Source organism: Stomoxys calcitrans, chromosome 5, assembly GCF_963082655.1.
Source record: "Stomoxys calcitrans chromosome 5, idStoCalc2.1, whole genome shotgun sequence".
Classification (NCBI taxonomy): Eukaryota; Metazoa; Arthropoda; class Insecta; order Diptera; family Muscidae; genus Stomoxys; species Stomoxys calcitrans.
In genome coordinates, this window is record NC_081556.1 from 130,091,552 (window position 1) to 130,107,300 (window position 15,749).

A 15,749-nucleotide genomic window follows, 5' to 3' on the forward strand; every position below is an offset into this window, starting at 1 on the left:
AGGGTAAGGGGGAGGGTCCGCCCTTACCCGATTTTCACCACGGGGCCATTATGCACCATCTGTGAAAATTTCAAGAAAATCGGTTCTGCCGTTTCTGAGTCTATAAGGAACACACAAACATACAAACAAACAAACAAACACAAATTGATTTTTATATACAAGATTGTGATACCTTAGTAGTGGCAGACCAGGCCTCTGGTAGGAATTGAACTCATAACCGCTGCACTTGTAATCCGAGCACGTTACTATCGGAGCGACCACACTTGCCTTCAGAAACAAAATTTTAACAAAATTTTTGTAGAAATAAAATTTTTTGAAACTTTTCCACTCAAATAAAATTTTGTAAAAAATCTACGGAAATTTTATCAAAATTTGATTTTAATAGCAAGTTATACAAAATCTCATTTTTATAGAGATTTTGTAAAAATTGCTATTAAAAACAAATTTTGATGAAATTTCCATAAAAAAGTTGTGATAACTTTATCTATACGAACAAATTGTAGACATTTTTCCCCAAGACATACTGCCTGTTTGCCTCCAACAGAGAAATTTCTGATTTTTACATCCTTATCGTCTTTAACGTGCTAATTCCCGGTTGTCATTTATGATATAAACGGAATTTTTCCCAATTCAATAACAAGGTTTATTCGCATATACACAACTATGTACCTATGTACATTCATGTAGAATGAACAGGAAGTATGAGTAACTATGTGTATCTGTGTATGAGTGTAAAATGTATAAAAAAAACATTTCATACAGTTAGTGAACTCCCAGTAAATGCAGTGAATGTTGAATACAAATTTTTAACGAGTTGGAAGTTTTAATAAATATTTTTGTTTTGAAATATTTACAAAAAAATGAAAAACAACAAACATTTGTCAAAAAACTACGGAAATGGAACTGAATTGCAGATATCCTGATGAAGACACACAATGCATGTGCGTACTTTGATATGAGCTAGTGGAGCTGTACCATATTCTCTCTTTGATCAAAAGTTTGTTTTTCATTGTTTTAATGTTTTTTGTTGTCATTTTCCTCTTATGACAGTTATGGTAAATGGGAATTGGAAGGGGCTAGAGGTGGAAAGAATCTGGTTGGGGGTAGAAACTTGTGGTATTCTTTTTTAATATCCTTCACTTACCGGTGGAGTTTCGAACAGCATGACCTCGGTGCCTTTTAGTATTAAAAATCGTGGTTTATAACTTTGCCATGATATATTATTATTGATGACACCTTCATTTACCCAACCCATGTATTCAATGCGCTCGCCAACGGCAAAATTTCGATTGTAAAGTTTCATCTGCAAGGAAAATGGGAAATACAAAAGACAATGAGAACAATTAGATAAGGGAAATAAGAAAACTTATTCAATTTTAAAACTGAAAACTGAGCTTTAATAAAAGTTCAATGTAAGTTTCTTATTGATAAACCAAAAAAAAAAAAAAAACAAAATTGAACGCAGAATAAGGCAGGGGATAAGTATGCGAATAATTTATTTATTTTGTGTGTTGCGTATACGCACTCATGGATGGATATCCATCACATAAATATTTCATTTATGATACTCATACGCTCCCAAGTACTATGATAACCGGCAAAAATTGTAAAAAGCATAAAATAGGGTTAAAATAGTAAAAAAGTACTAACCTCGATTTTCAGAAAATTTACTTTAATAGGTATACAGTTTTAAGGAAAAATATTTGAAATCGTGGATTAGTGTTTGGATTGAACTTGGAGTAAGCGAAAAACCCACGAAAGACAGAATGTTCGAATAGACGTACAGTGGATGGGCATCGCCCTCAAAAGTTTTCGCTTCAAACGCCCACCTGTCGATTTGGTAGACCCATCAGAACGCCGGCACGAACAAAAAAAAAATCATACAAAATTTTATAAGAAAAGGTGTCGTTTATCTTTTTTTTGTACCCCCCACAATAGAATGGCGGTATACTAATTTCGTCATTCTATTTGTAACACCTCGAAATAGGCGTCTAAGACCCTATAAAGTATATATATATTCTCCATCGTCATGGAATTTTAACTCCATCTAGCCATGTCCGTCCGTCTGACCATCGGTCTGTCTGTCGAGAGCTCGCTAACACTTGAAGGAGTAAAGCTAGACGCTTGAAATTTTGCACAAATACTTCTTATTAGTTAAGGGCGGTTGGTATTGTAAATAGGCCATATCGGTTGATGTTTTGATATAGCGGCCATATAAACCAATCTTGGGTCTTGACTTCTTGAGCCTCTAGAGGGCGCAAATCACGCCCGATTTGGCTGAAATTTTGCACGGGGTGTTTTGCTATGACTTCCATCAATTGTGTTAAGTATGGCGCAAATCGGTACATAACATAATTTAGCTGCCATATAAACCGATCTGGCATATTGACGTCTTTAGCCTCTAGAGGGCGAAATTCTAATCCGATTTCTCCCAAGCGTGTTCAATATGGTCTGGATCGATCTATATCGTGAGAATCGGTTAATAAATAACCACATTATTGCAACACTAGTCCAAATCGGACGAGCATATATATGGGAGCTATATCTAAATCTGAACCGATTTATATGAAATTCCCCAATAATGTTGAGACTTATAAGAAAATCCTTCCAGCATTCATTTGGTGACAATCGGTTTACAAATAACAATATAATTGCAATTTTAGTCCAAATCGGACGAACATATATAAGGGAGCTTTATCTAAATCTGAACCGATTTATGTGAAACTCACCAATAATGTCGAGAATGATAAGAGAATCTCTCTTGCAAAATTTCGTGACAATCGGTTTAGAAATGACGATATAATTGCAATTTTAGTCCAAATCGGACGAACATATATATGGGAGCTATATCTAAATCTGTACCGATTACTATGGAATTCTCGAATAATGTTGGGACTCATAAGAAAATCTCTCGCGCAAAATTTCGTGAGAATCGGTTTACAAATGACGATGTAATAGCAATTTTAGTCCAAATCAGACGAACATATATATGGAAGCTATATCTAAATCTGAGCCGATTTCTATGAAATTCTCGAATAATATTGAGACTTGTAAGAAAATCCTTCTAGCAAAATTTCGTGACAATCGGTTTACAAATGACGATATAATTACAATTTTAGTCCAAATTGGACGAACCTCGACAGCGACTTAATGTTTGATGGCGGCATCACTGAATCGAGTCCCATGTATAGCTGGCTACTACTAAATCTTCAGTGCTAAGTGGCGGAAGAAGAAAAACATTTAGACTACTCTTTGCAAGAATACACGCTTCGTGTCTCCCATTCCCCGCATCCTTGAGTAGTTTAAATCCCGGAATTCATAGTCCACGAACCATTGCTCCACACACCCATGGTTTTTGGATAAGAACCACGTCAAATCCCCCTGCCATCAGGAACACCCTAAGTGCCGCTAGAGCGGCCTAATAATGGTGGATATTTATCTGTAGAAACCCGACCATAGTCAGGTTTCAGAACTTCCACCACTGCTATATTAGCTTCGTCTTCTGATTCCACCACGAGTTCATCATCACAAGATTCGTTAGATCTTGCCATGATGAACTTGCGTACGCATACAGGGGTAGGTGAGAAAGCTGTGGAACCACTCTTCTTCAGGACACTGAACACTTGGGGTGTGGACGATTTCTCCTTAGATGGTTTACTAGATGCTGCTGTCGAAGTACCTTTTGAGTTTCGTGCTTCCCCGCTGGATCACACCTTGAGCCCAATCCATCCGGATGACCCACCCTCAGAGGGCTTTTCCGGTTCCGTTTCGACGCGGATTTTGCGGATTTTTCATATAGTCGGCGTTGAAAATTTTTTTCACAGCTTGTGACTCTGTAAATGCATTCTTTCTTCTGTCAGTTGTCAGCTGTTACTTTTAGCTTGCTTTAGAAAAAAAGTGTAAAAAAAGTATATTTGATTAAAGTGCATTCTAAGTTTCATAAAAAATGCATTTACTTTCTTTTAAAAAATCCGCAATTACATTTTGAGCAACCCAATACCTCTGTCACGATCAAGACAGGGGTATTTGCAATCCGCCAGACTTTAGCGGTGTGGTCTATAGTTCATCTGGCAAGTGTTCAGCAACAACTCCTAATTCCCCAACCCCACCACTTCTATAGACCTTCAGTGTCAACTTGTTGAATCCGTAGGATACAACCCCTTCAGACTTGTTAAGGTCTGTAAGACAGCCGGAGTTTTGTACAAATACTGTATGTCTCCGGTCATCATCAGCCTCATCCAATCTACCAATCATCCAGTCGTTGGTTGAAAGATTTGGATTACATTCTCTTAGTCTTCCAAGTATCGATTCAGGATCGTAGGGAATCCTTGGTATTCAGGCATGCGCCATTGGTCGAGAAGGAATATCTTTCTTCTTGACTATAACTAGTGCTGCACCTGGCCAGATATCATCAATCTTTTTTAGCTTACAACGATACATTTCAGTTGAGCCTTAATTTCCGAAGGCAATTAATCTGTATCGACCTCGATACCAGCCTGCATCGTCACAAACTGGAGGAGACCCAGGAAATTCCGCAAGGATATCGAAGTATACTGAGGACAGTCCATTGACTATCCCACTCCAATTATGCCTAGGTATGCAGCCCTATTCTTCTCCCATATCGACAATTGTCATCACCAAACTATCCCTAGCGACATTAGCAAAGATTCTTGAACACATCTTACTTTTATTCGCCCTAGTTTTTTTTAGGCATGGGATGTCCTCCAGGTGATCGCGGCCTTCTGGCTGACTGCGGCGCAGTTTCCGAATCTAGACGTGTAGTCTTTGGGGTAGCCTGTGCAGCAAATCCCCGAGCCCTAAGACCCTTTTAGTGAGAGTCTTAGGATCATTCGCACCAAGCCTCTCAATAAGCCTGAGAGCAATGCGTCTTCTATTATTCCAACCTCTTAAAGAGCGTGTTGGTTTGCCGGGGAAGGGCGATGGCCTAGGCAAATTATAGCCATGCGATGAAAGAATAGGTTAGGCCTTGTCCTTAAGATTCAAACCAAGTGTTTTTCGTCAAAAGCCTCTGCTGACCAGTCGTCTGTCGGCTAGTGGAGCCTGGAGCAGCCGCTCCACCATTCGAGGTTTCAGTAGCGGCCAACATGCTTCGGCCTTATACCACCACCGCAGCTTTTAGGTCTTTGGAGTCCATTCTAAGCCTTCTCCCGGACTCTAGATATGACGCTACATTGGAAACAGACGCAGATCATAAACCGCCTAATGGATACCTCTATCGTAGCTATTTTTGAGTGGCATAAATTTTTCTTTCAAGAACAATGACCCATTAGGATCTACAGGAAAATTCTTGCAGGGCGACATAACAAATCGTCTGCTCCACTAGGCAAATTATAGGCATGCTAAGAAAGAATATGTTCGGCCTTGTCCTTTTGATTCGAACCAGGTGTGTTCGTCAAAAGCCCCTGCTGACCAGTCGTCTGTCGGCTAGTGGAGCCTGGAGCAGCTGCTCCACCTGTCGAAGTTTCAGTAGCAGCCAACATGCTATGGCCTGATACCACCGCCGCAGCTGTTGGGTTTGGAGTCCATTCTAAGTCTACTCCCGGAGTCTAGATCTGCCGTTCAACTGGAAACAGACGCAGATCATCAACCGCCTAATGGATACCTCTATCCTAGCTATCCTTGAGTGACATACATTTTTCTTCCAAAAACAATGACCTATTATGAGTTACAAGAAAATTCTTGCGGAGCTAAATAACAAAACATCCGCTCCACTCAACGGTTCAAACAAGAATTCAGATTTTCTAAGTAGTAGTAAGATTTTCTTTTTTGAGGTTATTTTTTATTATTTTGAGTGCACAACAAGGAGGCCACCGTAGCACAGAGGTTAGCATATCCGCCTATGACGCTGAACGCCTGGGTTCGAATCCTGGCGAGACCATCAGAAACAAATTTTCAACGGTGGTTTTTCCCTCCTAATACTGGCAACATTTGTGAGGTACGATGCCATGTAAAACTTCTCTCCAAAGAGGTGTCGCACTGTGGCACGCCGTTCGGACTCGGCTATAAAAAGGAGGCCCCTTATCATTGAGTTTAAGCTTAAATCGGACTGCACTCATTGATATGTGAGAAGTTTGCCCCTGTTCCTTAGTGGAAAGTTCATGGGCAAAATTTGCAATTTTACAACAAGCCGATTAAGAGCTCAGGCGTGTGTCCATAGTGACATAGGGGCGTATTAAAATTCGCAACCCCTTTTCAACTAAACCTGATAAAATTTTGTATTTCCATTTACAGTGCCCTATGACAATAAGTCATTTCCTCAAAAACATCAACTCTCAATAAAAATGCATTCAAATGCTGGGACAATGGAGATATGTATCTCAACAATTCACTTGTAGTCCTTTGGAAAAAATTATGATGTTGCCGTTAACATATTGTGATCTATTGCTCTGCTTTTCCTTCAACAAAACTCGTTAAAAGTTGTTAAACTGACTGCTGTCTTTCTTTGCCAGCAAGGCAAGCACGCTCATATTGTACTGTAAAAAGTCGTAAATAACTCTGTAACAAATTCTTTCAGTTTCCGTTTTGGTTTCACTTTCATTTCAGTATTATTTTCTGTTTTGTTTTTTACCATACACCATAAGTGGAGCCACAGTGGGAGTTCAACAATCGTAAAAGCCGTCATACATTTCAAAGTGTCTACCGTTTCATAGCAAAAAGAAAAAAAACTCTCACACATTTTAATGTCGAACATTTTTCAAATTTTTTTAGGACATCAATTTTCAAACGAATTTATGTTACTCAAGCGACCAATGAGTTTTATTTGTTTTTGTGTTGCACTTTTGTTTAAGTGTCTTTGTCTTGTATATGGGAAGTATGTGGGATAGTCCATATAATTGCTGTAATAGTGAGAACTGTAATAAAATCTTCTAAATGAATACAGTTGGGTCGAGCCGCACTTTAAACTTCCACCACCATAGTTAATGGGTAAGATTGGATTGAAAAGTAAAACTTCGCCAAAGATGTGTTGTCCTGCTGCACGCGGTTTGGTTTCGTCCATGAAATAGAGGTTCCTTATCATTGTTCATCATCTTTCCCACATGCCTTGTACAAATCGTCCCTTGCCGCGCCCATTTGTAAGAGTTCGACCGTATTCCTATGTGATAAGTCTTTTCAGTATCCGGAAACCCGTCGCCCTACCGACTTCTTCACTGTTCCAAAGCCACAGTGGTAAATGCGCGCTCGTTACCCACACCTTAAAATCGCACTGCGTCGCGCCAAAAGACATTGCATTCGCAAAGTTTACTGATGGCAGTGATCGGCCGTCGAATTCGTCTCCCATTTCGTCACAACTTTCGTTCTCATTTATTCCTCTATGGTTCAAAACCAACCGGATGTGGATCGTGCCATCCTCAGACGTTCATCTCCTTCGTACACTCCAAGTCAGTTTATGATCTTACACCCCTGGCTTTTATAGCCCTGGTGGCCAGTTTACTGTCCGCGAAGATGTTTCCACTCGACGTACTCGCATTTACACTATTGCACCTCACGCATTCTGTGTTTCCCTGGATCTCCGCCTGTAGGACTGCAGTCAGAAATGGCTTTCAGAGTCTAGGTCCTCAATGTAGGACCTCAGGGTAAACTCTGGGAATATAACATCCACATTCAATTATAATGAATACCACAGAAATAATCTCTGATGATGGCATAGAATGTGTTCCACCTAGTCAGAACGAGGTCCACGTAGCAGTATTGTCCTGCGGCATGCGGTTCAGTTTCGGCGGTGCAATGGAGGTCCCTTATCATTGTTCATCATCTTTTCCACATGCCTTGCACAAATCGTCCCTTGCCGCGCCAAATTTGCAAGAGTTCGACCGTAGTTCTATGTGATACGTCTTTTCAGGATCCGGAACCTCGTCGCCCTACCGACATTTTCACTGTTCCACAGCCATAGTGCTAAATGCGCGTTCGTTAGCCACACCTTAAAATCGCACTGCGTCGCCCCTAAAGGCTACGCATTCACTAAGTTTACTGCTGGCAGTCCTCGGCCTATCACGTCGAATTCGTCTCCTATTTCGTCACAACTTTCGTTCTCTCTTTTTCCTCTATGGTTCAAAACCAACTAGGTGTAGATCGTGCCATCCTAAAGCATTAATCTTCTTCTAATACTCCCAGACCGTTCCTGATCTTACAACCCTGGTTGTTATAGCCCTGGTGGCCAGTTTACAGTCCGTGAAGATGTTTCCACACGACGCACTCGAATTTTTGCTACTGCACCTCACGCATTCCGTGTTAGCCTGGATCTCTGCCTGCAGTCAGAAATAGTTCCGCAGTCAGAAATAGTTCCGATAGAAATAGTCCCTAGGTGTTCAATGAAAGCCCCCAAGCCAACTCTGTGAATACCACATTCAAATACAATGAATACCACAGAACCAATCCCTAACGATGGTATAGATTGTGTTGCACCTAATCACAACGACATCGGACAATGAATGCGCTTTTTATGGGCCCAAAAGCTTAAATCGAGAGATCGGTCTATATGGCATCTATATTCAAATCTGGACCGATCTGGGTAAAATTGAAGAAGGGTGTTGAAGGGCCTAACACAACCCACTGTCCAAAATTTCGGCGACATTGGACAATAAATGCGCCTTTTATGGGCCCAAAACCTTAAATCGAGAGATCGGTCCATATGGCAGCTACATCCAAATCTGGACCGGTCTGTGCCATATTGCAGAAGTGTGTCGAGGGGCTTAATCTAACTTACTGTCCTAAAGTTCGGTAACATCGGACAATGAATGCGCTTTTTATGGACCCAAAACCTTAAATCGAAAGATCGGTCTATATGGCATCTATATTCAAATCTGGACCGATCTGAGTTGAATTGAAGAAGGGTGTCGAAGGGCCAAACACAACCCACTGCCCCAAATTTCAGCGAAATCGGATAATAAGTGCGTCTTTCATGGGGTCAAGACTTTAAATCGACAGATCAGTATATATGACAGCTATATCTAAATCTAGACCGATTTGAGCCAAATTAAAGAAGGATGTTAACGTAACTCACTATCCCAAATTTCGGCGTAGTCGGACGATACATGCGCCTTTTATTGACCCAAGACTTCAAGTCGGGAGATCTGCCTATAAGGAAGCTATATCCCAATCTGGACCGATCTGGGCTATATTGAAGAAAGATGTCGAGGGTCCTAACGGAACTCACTGTCCCCAATTTCAGCAAAATCGGATAGTAAATGTGGCTTTTAGGGGTCTAAGACCCTAAATCGACGGTACGGTCTATGTGGGGGCTATTTCAAGACAGACGGGCGGACATGGCTATCAATTGTACGCTGATCAATAATATATATACTTTATAGGGTCGGAAATGTATATTTCGATGTGTTGCAACCGGAATGACAAAATGAATACACCCCCATCCTTCGGTGGTGGGTATAAAAATTAAATTTAACTTTTCATACCTCCTTAACCGGGTACGATGGCATGGTTTGGCATGTTTTTATACCCACCACCGAAGGATAGGGGATACATTCGTTTAGTCATTCCGTATGCAACACATCGAAATATCAATTTCCGACCCTACAAATTATATATATTTCGGATCGTCGTAAAATTCTAAGACGATTTAACGATGTCCGTGTATCTGTCCGTCTATCCGTCTGTCCGTCCGTCTGTTGTAATCACTCTACAGCCTTCAAAAATTGAGATATTGAGCTGAAATTTGGCACAGATACGTCTTTTTGATGCACGCTGGTTAAGTTCTTGTATGGGCCGAATCGGACCATATTTGGATATAGCTGCTATATAGACCGATCTGACGATAAAAGGTCTAATGCCCATAAATGCTTTATTTTTTATCCGATTTCGCTGAAATTTGAAGCAGTGGGTTATTATAAGCCTTCCGATATCTGACCCAAATATGGTTCAGACCGGACTATATCTAGATATAGCTGCCATATAGACCGATCTCCCGATTAAGGGCCTAAAGCCCCTAAAAGCTTTATTTTTTAACCGATTTCGCTGAAATTTTAAACAGTGAGTAGTTTTAGGTCTCCCGACATCCGTCCCAAATATGGTTTGGATCGGCCTATATCTAGATATAGCTGTCATATAGACCGATCTCCAGATTAAGGGCCTAAAGCCTCTAAAAGCTGTATTTTTTAACCGATTTCGCTGAAATTTGAAACAGTGAGTAGTTTCAGGTCTCCCGACATCCGTCGCAAATATGGTTCGGATCGGCCTATATCTAGATATAGCTGCCATATAGACCGATCTCCCGATTGAGGGTCTGAAGCCACTAAAAGCTTTATTTTTTGACCGATTTCGCTGAAATTTGAAACAGTGAGTAGTTTTAGGTCTCCCGACATCCATCGCAAATATGGTTTGGATCGGCCTATATCTAGATATAGCTGCCATATAGACCTATCTCCCGATTGAGGGTCTGAAGCCACTAAAAGCTTTATTTTTTAACCGAAGTCGCTGAAATTTGAAACAGTGAGTAGTTTTAGGTCTCCCGACATCCGTCCTAAATATGGATCGGATCGGCCTATATCTAGATATAGCTGCCATATAGACCGATCTCCCGATTAAGGGCCTAAAGCCCCTTAAAGCTTTATTTTTTAACCGATTTCGCTGAAATTTGAAACAGTGAATAGTTTTAGGTCTCCCGACATCCATCGCAAATATGGTTTGGATCGGCCTATATCTAGGTATAGCTGCCATATAGACCGATCTCCCGATTAAGGGTCTGAAGCCCCTAAAAGCTTTATTTTTTAACCGAAGTCGCTGAAATTTGAAACAGTGAGTAGTTTTAGGTCTCCCGACATCCGTCCTAAATATGGATCGGATCGGCCTATATCTAGATATAGCTGCCATATAGACCGATCTCCCGATTAAGGGCCTAAAGCCCCTTAAAGCTTTATTTTTTAACCGATTTCGCTGAAATTTGAAACAGTGAGTAGTTTTAGGTCTCCCGACATCCATCGCAAATATGGTTTGAATCGGCCTATATCTAGATATAGCTGCCATATAGACCTATCTCCCGATTGAGGGTCTGAAGCCACTAAAAGCTTTATTTTTTAACCGAAGTCGCTGAAATTTGAAACAGTGAGTAGTTTTAGGTCTCCCGACATCCGTCCTAAATATGGATCGGATCGGCCTATATCTAGATATAGCTGCCATATAGACCGATCTCCCGATTAAGGGCCTAAAGCCCCTTAAAGCTTTATTTTTTAACCGATTTCGCTGAAATTTGAAACAGTGAGTAGTTTTAGGTCTCCCGACATCCGTCGCAAATATGGTTTGGATCGGCCTATATCTAGGTATAGCTGCCATATAGACCGATCTCCCGATTAAGGGTCTGAAGCCCCTAAAAGCTTTATTTATCACCCAATTTCGCTGAAATTTTAAACAGTGAGTAGTTTTAGGTCTCCCGACATCCTTCGCAAATATGGTTTGAATCGGCCTATATCTAGATATAGCTGCCATAAAGACCGATCTGCCGATTAAGGGTCTGAAGCTACTAAAAGCTTTATTTATTACCCGATTTCGCTGAATTTTGTAAGAGTGAGTAGTTTTAGGCTTTCCAGAATAGGACCCAAATATGGTTTAGATCGGCCTATATCTAGATATAGCTGTCATATAGACCGATCTCCCGATTAAGGGTCTGAAGCCACTAAAAGCTTTATTTTTCATCCGATTTCGCTTATATTTGAAACAGTAAGTAGTTTTAGGCCACCTGGCATCTGACCCGAATATGGGAAAGATCGGACTGTATAGCTGATATATAGACCGATATGCCAATTAAGGGTCTGAAGCTCATAAAAGCTTTATTTATTATCCGATTTTGTTGAAATTTAAAATTCAAAATTCAACAGTGACTTATATTTATTAGACCACTTAATGTCCGTCCCGAATTTGGAAACATGAGTTATCAAATTTCCATCGTCTTGTGACGAAAGGGGGTTTACATATATACCCGAGGTGGTGGATATCCAAAGTTCGGCCCGGCCGAAATTAATGTCTTTTTATTTGTTTAAGATCTCGTCAAGTTTTTTTCCAGAGTCTTTAATCATGCAAATCGGTTCAGTTTTAGCCACTTGAAGGTTGGAGAAGTGGAAAGTGGTCAACTATGACACTCAGATTTACAGATATGAACTTACAGTAGCACTGAAAGCCTATGTCTATCTCTCTAGAAATGTCTAGAACCGCTCAGATGAACAAGTAAAACAAAGTTGTGGATTTATTTCCAAGGATAATTAATGAGCTTTTTATGGACTCAAGACATTAGATCGGTCTATATGGTATCTATGTCGAAAAATAGACCGACCGACCATATTGAACATGGATAATGAAGGACCTACCACAGCTTACTGTGCCAAGCTTCAGCGAAATCGGGTAATAAATGCTCCTTTTAAGGGCCCGAAGACCTTAAATTTCAAGCGGCTAGCTTTACGCGTTTGACCGGTATCGTGATTTCGACAGAGGGTCGGACGGACGGACGGACGGACTGAAGGACATGAGTCAGATTGTCGAGGCGATCAAGAATATATGCACTTTATGGGGTCTTAAACGAATATTTCGAGGTGTCACAATCGCAAAGACTAGATTAGCATTCCCCCATCCTATGGTGTCAATATCAATCTTATCTGTTGGTACTTTGGTGCCTGGTACTTTAAAATCCCTCTAAGATTTCCATGAGCTTCTTAAGCGAACCCCACTTATTAACAAACATTCTCCTAAGGAAGTCCCCATAAGTGTTTTGCAGCTTTTTTTCTTCGTATTCCTTATACCAGAATAGTAAGAATCAACGAAAATTCCCGCAATATTTGTTAAAAAAATTTTGCTTTGTATGGAACCACCCATACAATTTGCTACATATCTTTCAAATATCCTATAAAACAAGAAGAAGAAAAAAGTACAACCCAAAAAACCGTTAATAAAAAGGATATTTTGTAAATGTTGTGCACAAAAAGTTGTGAGAGTACTCTTCGAAATATAGTGCATGTGCGTGGCTTCCTTTTTTTGCTCGACAGATGTGTAAATGTACCAAAGAGTGTGTGAAAGTAAGTTTTTGTGGCTAAAGATGCAAATGTACCTGATGTCATCAAGAACTAGTATTTGGTGTGTGTGTGTGTGGGTGTATTTGTTTTCATTTCCTTTTTTCGAATGCAAAAATTTTGTTATTCTTTCTTCTTTGTCCATTTCAATGAAGCTGTGAGAACCTGGCCGGCTGCATGTTAGTGTTTGCATTTAAAGCTGACGATTCTATGACACAGCAGGGGTTGTGGGGTGGTTGTATGCCGCTATACATCCTCTATGTTTGTTTATTTGTTTGCATTGTGTGTGGGCGTGTGTGTGTGTGTGTGTGTTTGCATATTTTATGCTGCTGGTATGGCAATAGAAAACAGTGTTTTCAGAACGGAAATAATATTTGCATACAAGGCCCAGGATATTCATGGATTGACCCACTTTTTATAATGGGCACCAACATCACCATTTCACAGCATTGAGTGTTGTGCTAGAAAATCTTCCTCCATAATCCGGATGTGTTTTTGTTGATTCTACTGACATGCTACCCTTATTATTCGGTCTAATGTTTTGTAAGCCCAATGCTCCACTTTGGTGTCTTACCAATGACAATCATTGGCATCGTCATCATCGACCCAGTCATAAATGGATTCGGTAAGTCATATGGTCTTTATTGTCCTTGCAATGGCAGAGTATCCATTCTATCTAGCTGCCATTGTAAGCTGGATCAGCCTAATGACATCCGGTGTCGTTTTTTTTTCTGTTCCTCTCCTTTGATTTGATGTCCTTTTCATATTTTCATGAAATTGCACACGAACATATTGAATTATTTCGGCTTGGTTTGTTATCGCACCTTGTTTCCGTTCTCGGTGTAACTTTTTGTTTCCTTTGCTGGTTCGTTTTTTTTTTTGTTTGTTTGCCTACTTTGACAACTTTCAATGCCTGTTCATCAATGGGCGAATTATAGACTTTGTATTTTAGGAGTTTTTTTTTCAAATTTTTCTTTTAACATGCAATTTTGAGGAGGAGGCAAAAAGTTTTTCAATTATAAGTTTAGTTTCATCTATTCCTCGCTAATAGAAGGAGTACATCTTTCTAAGTTTTTAACAAAATATTGAGAACAGGGCCATGAGGAATTATTGGATAACATGAGATGGTTACGACGGGGGGATGTTATGAGATGCTACACAAGCGAGCATGTATACGTAGGCGAACAAGACTAATAGTTGACACACACCGAATAGACACTCAGGTGAAGGTGCCCCGGTGCTCCGGAAATGCAGATGCATATGTGTCAGACCTGGAGACTAGCACTCGCACAATGGGTCAGACTGACAATTTTATTATACCCACCACCATAGGAAGCGAGGATACTAATCTAGTCATTCCGCTTGCAAAAAAATGCAAATTTTGCCCATGACCATGTTCCACTAAGGAGCAAGCTTCCCACCTATCAATGAGTGCTGTCCGAATCAAGTTTTAAGCTCAATGATAAGGGGCCTCCTTTATATAGCCGAGTTCGATCGGCGTGCCGCAGTGCGACACCTCTTTGGAGAGAAGTTTTACATGGCAAAGTACCTCACAAATGTTGTCAGCATAAGGAGGGGAAAACCAACGCTGAAAATTCTGATGGTCTCGCCAGGATTCGAACCCCGGCGTTCAGCGTCACAGGCGGACATGCTAACCTCTGCGCTAGGGTGGCCTCCATTCCGTCATTCCGTTTATAACATCTCGAAATAGACAACATAAAGTATAGATATTCTTGATCGTCTCAAGGCTTTGAGTCGATCTAGTCCGTCCGCCCGTCCGTCCGTCCGTTTGTCGAAATCACGATAGCGGTCGAACGCGTAAAGCTAGCGGCTTGAAATTTTGCACAGATACTAAGTAATGACGTTAATTGAAGGATTATGATAATGGGATTTATGGTGAAGGAATGCTTGAGGGGCTTCAAACCATTTAAGTCACCCAGACCTGATGGAATAATTCCGGCGTTATTGCAGAAAGAGTCAGAAAGGCGACTCGTCTGACCAAAATTTTCACTGTGTGCCTAGAACTTTCATATACTACGAAAGCCTGGCAGGAGGCAAGGGTGGTGTTTATACACAAGCCCGGCAGGGCAAGTTATGCGACACCAAAGACCTACAGACCCATAAGCCTTACGGCCTTTCTACTCAAAGCAATGGAATGTGGAACTCCTCAAATACAAATAGCATGCCTTTGTCAAGGCAAGGTCGGTGGAGATTGCACAAGGTTGTGCATAAAATAGAAGAATCGTTCGATGCCAAAACGTACACACTGCCGATATACATTGACATCGAGGGGGCTTCAACAATGTGCGGAGCGACACACTGATCCAATTCTTGGAACAGTACCGGGTGGACCCGGTCCTTAGAGACTGGATAAACCATATGCTAAGGAACAGGTGGGGAGGCCACCGTAGCGCAGAGGTTAGCATGTCCGCCTATAACGCTGAACGCCTGGGTTTGAATACTGGCGAGACCATCAGAAAAAATTTTCAGCGGTGGTTTTCCCCTCCTAATGTTGGCAACATTTGTGAGGTACTATGCCATGTAAAACTTCTCTCTAAAGAGGTGTCGCACTGCGGCACGCCGTTCGAACTCGGCTATAAAAAGGAGGCCCCTTATCATTGAGCTTAAAAAAATCGGACTGCACTCATTGATATGTGATAAGTTCGTCCCTGTTCCTTAGTGGAATGTTCATGGGCAAAATTTGCAATTTGCAAAGCGGAC

General features: G+C 40.9%; 1 protein-coding gene across 1 annotated transcript in view; it reads right to left on the reverse strand.

Moving 5' to 3' along the window:
* The window catches only part of LOC106089118 (gamma-1-syntrophin), a 238,422-nt gene that overhangs the window by 52,796 nt on the left and 169,877 nt on the right, over positions 1-15,749 (reverse strand). The window contains exon 7 of the mRNA XM_059370112.1: positions 1,145-1,303. Coding sequence (XP_059226095.1) covers positions 1,145-1,303 — 159 coding nt within the window. The remainder of the gene's footprint in view (positions 1-1,144; positions 1,304-15,749) is intronic.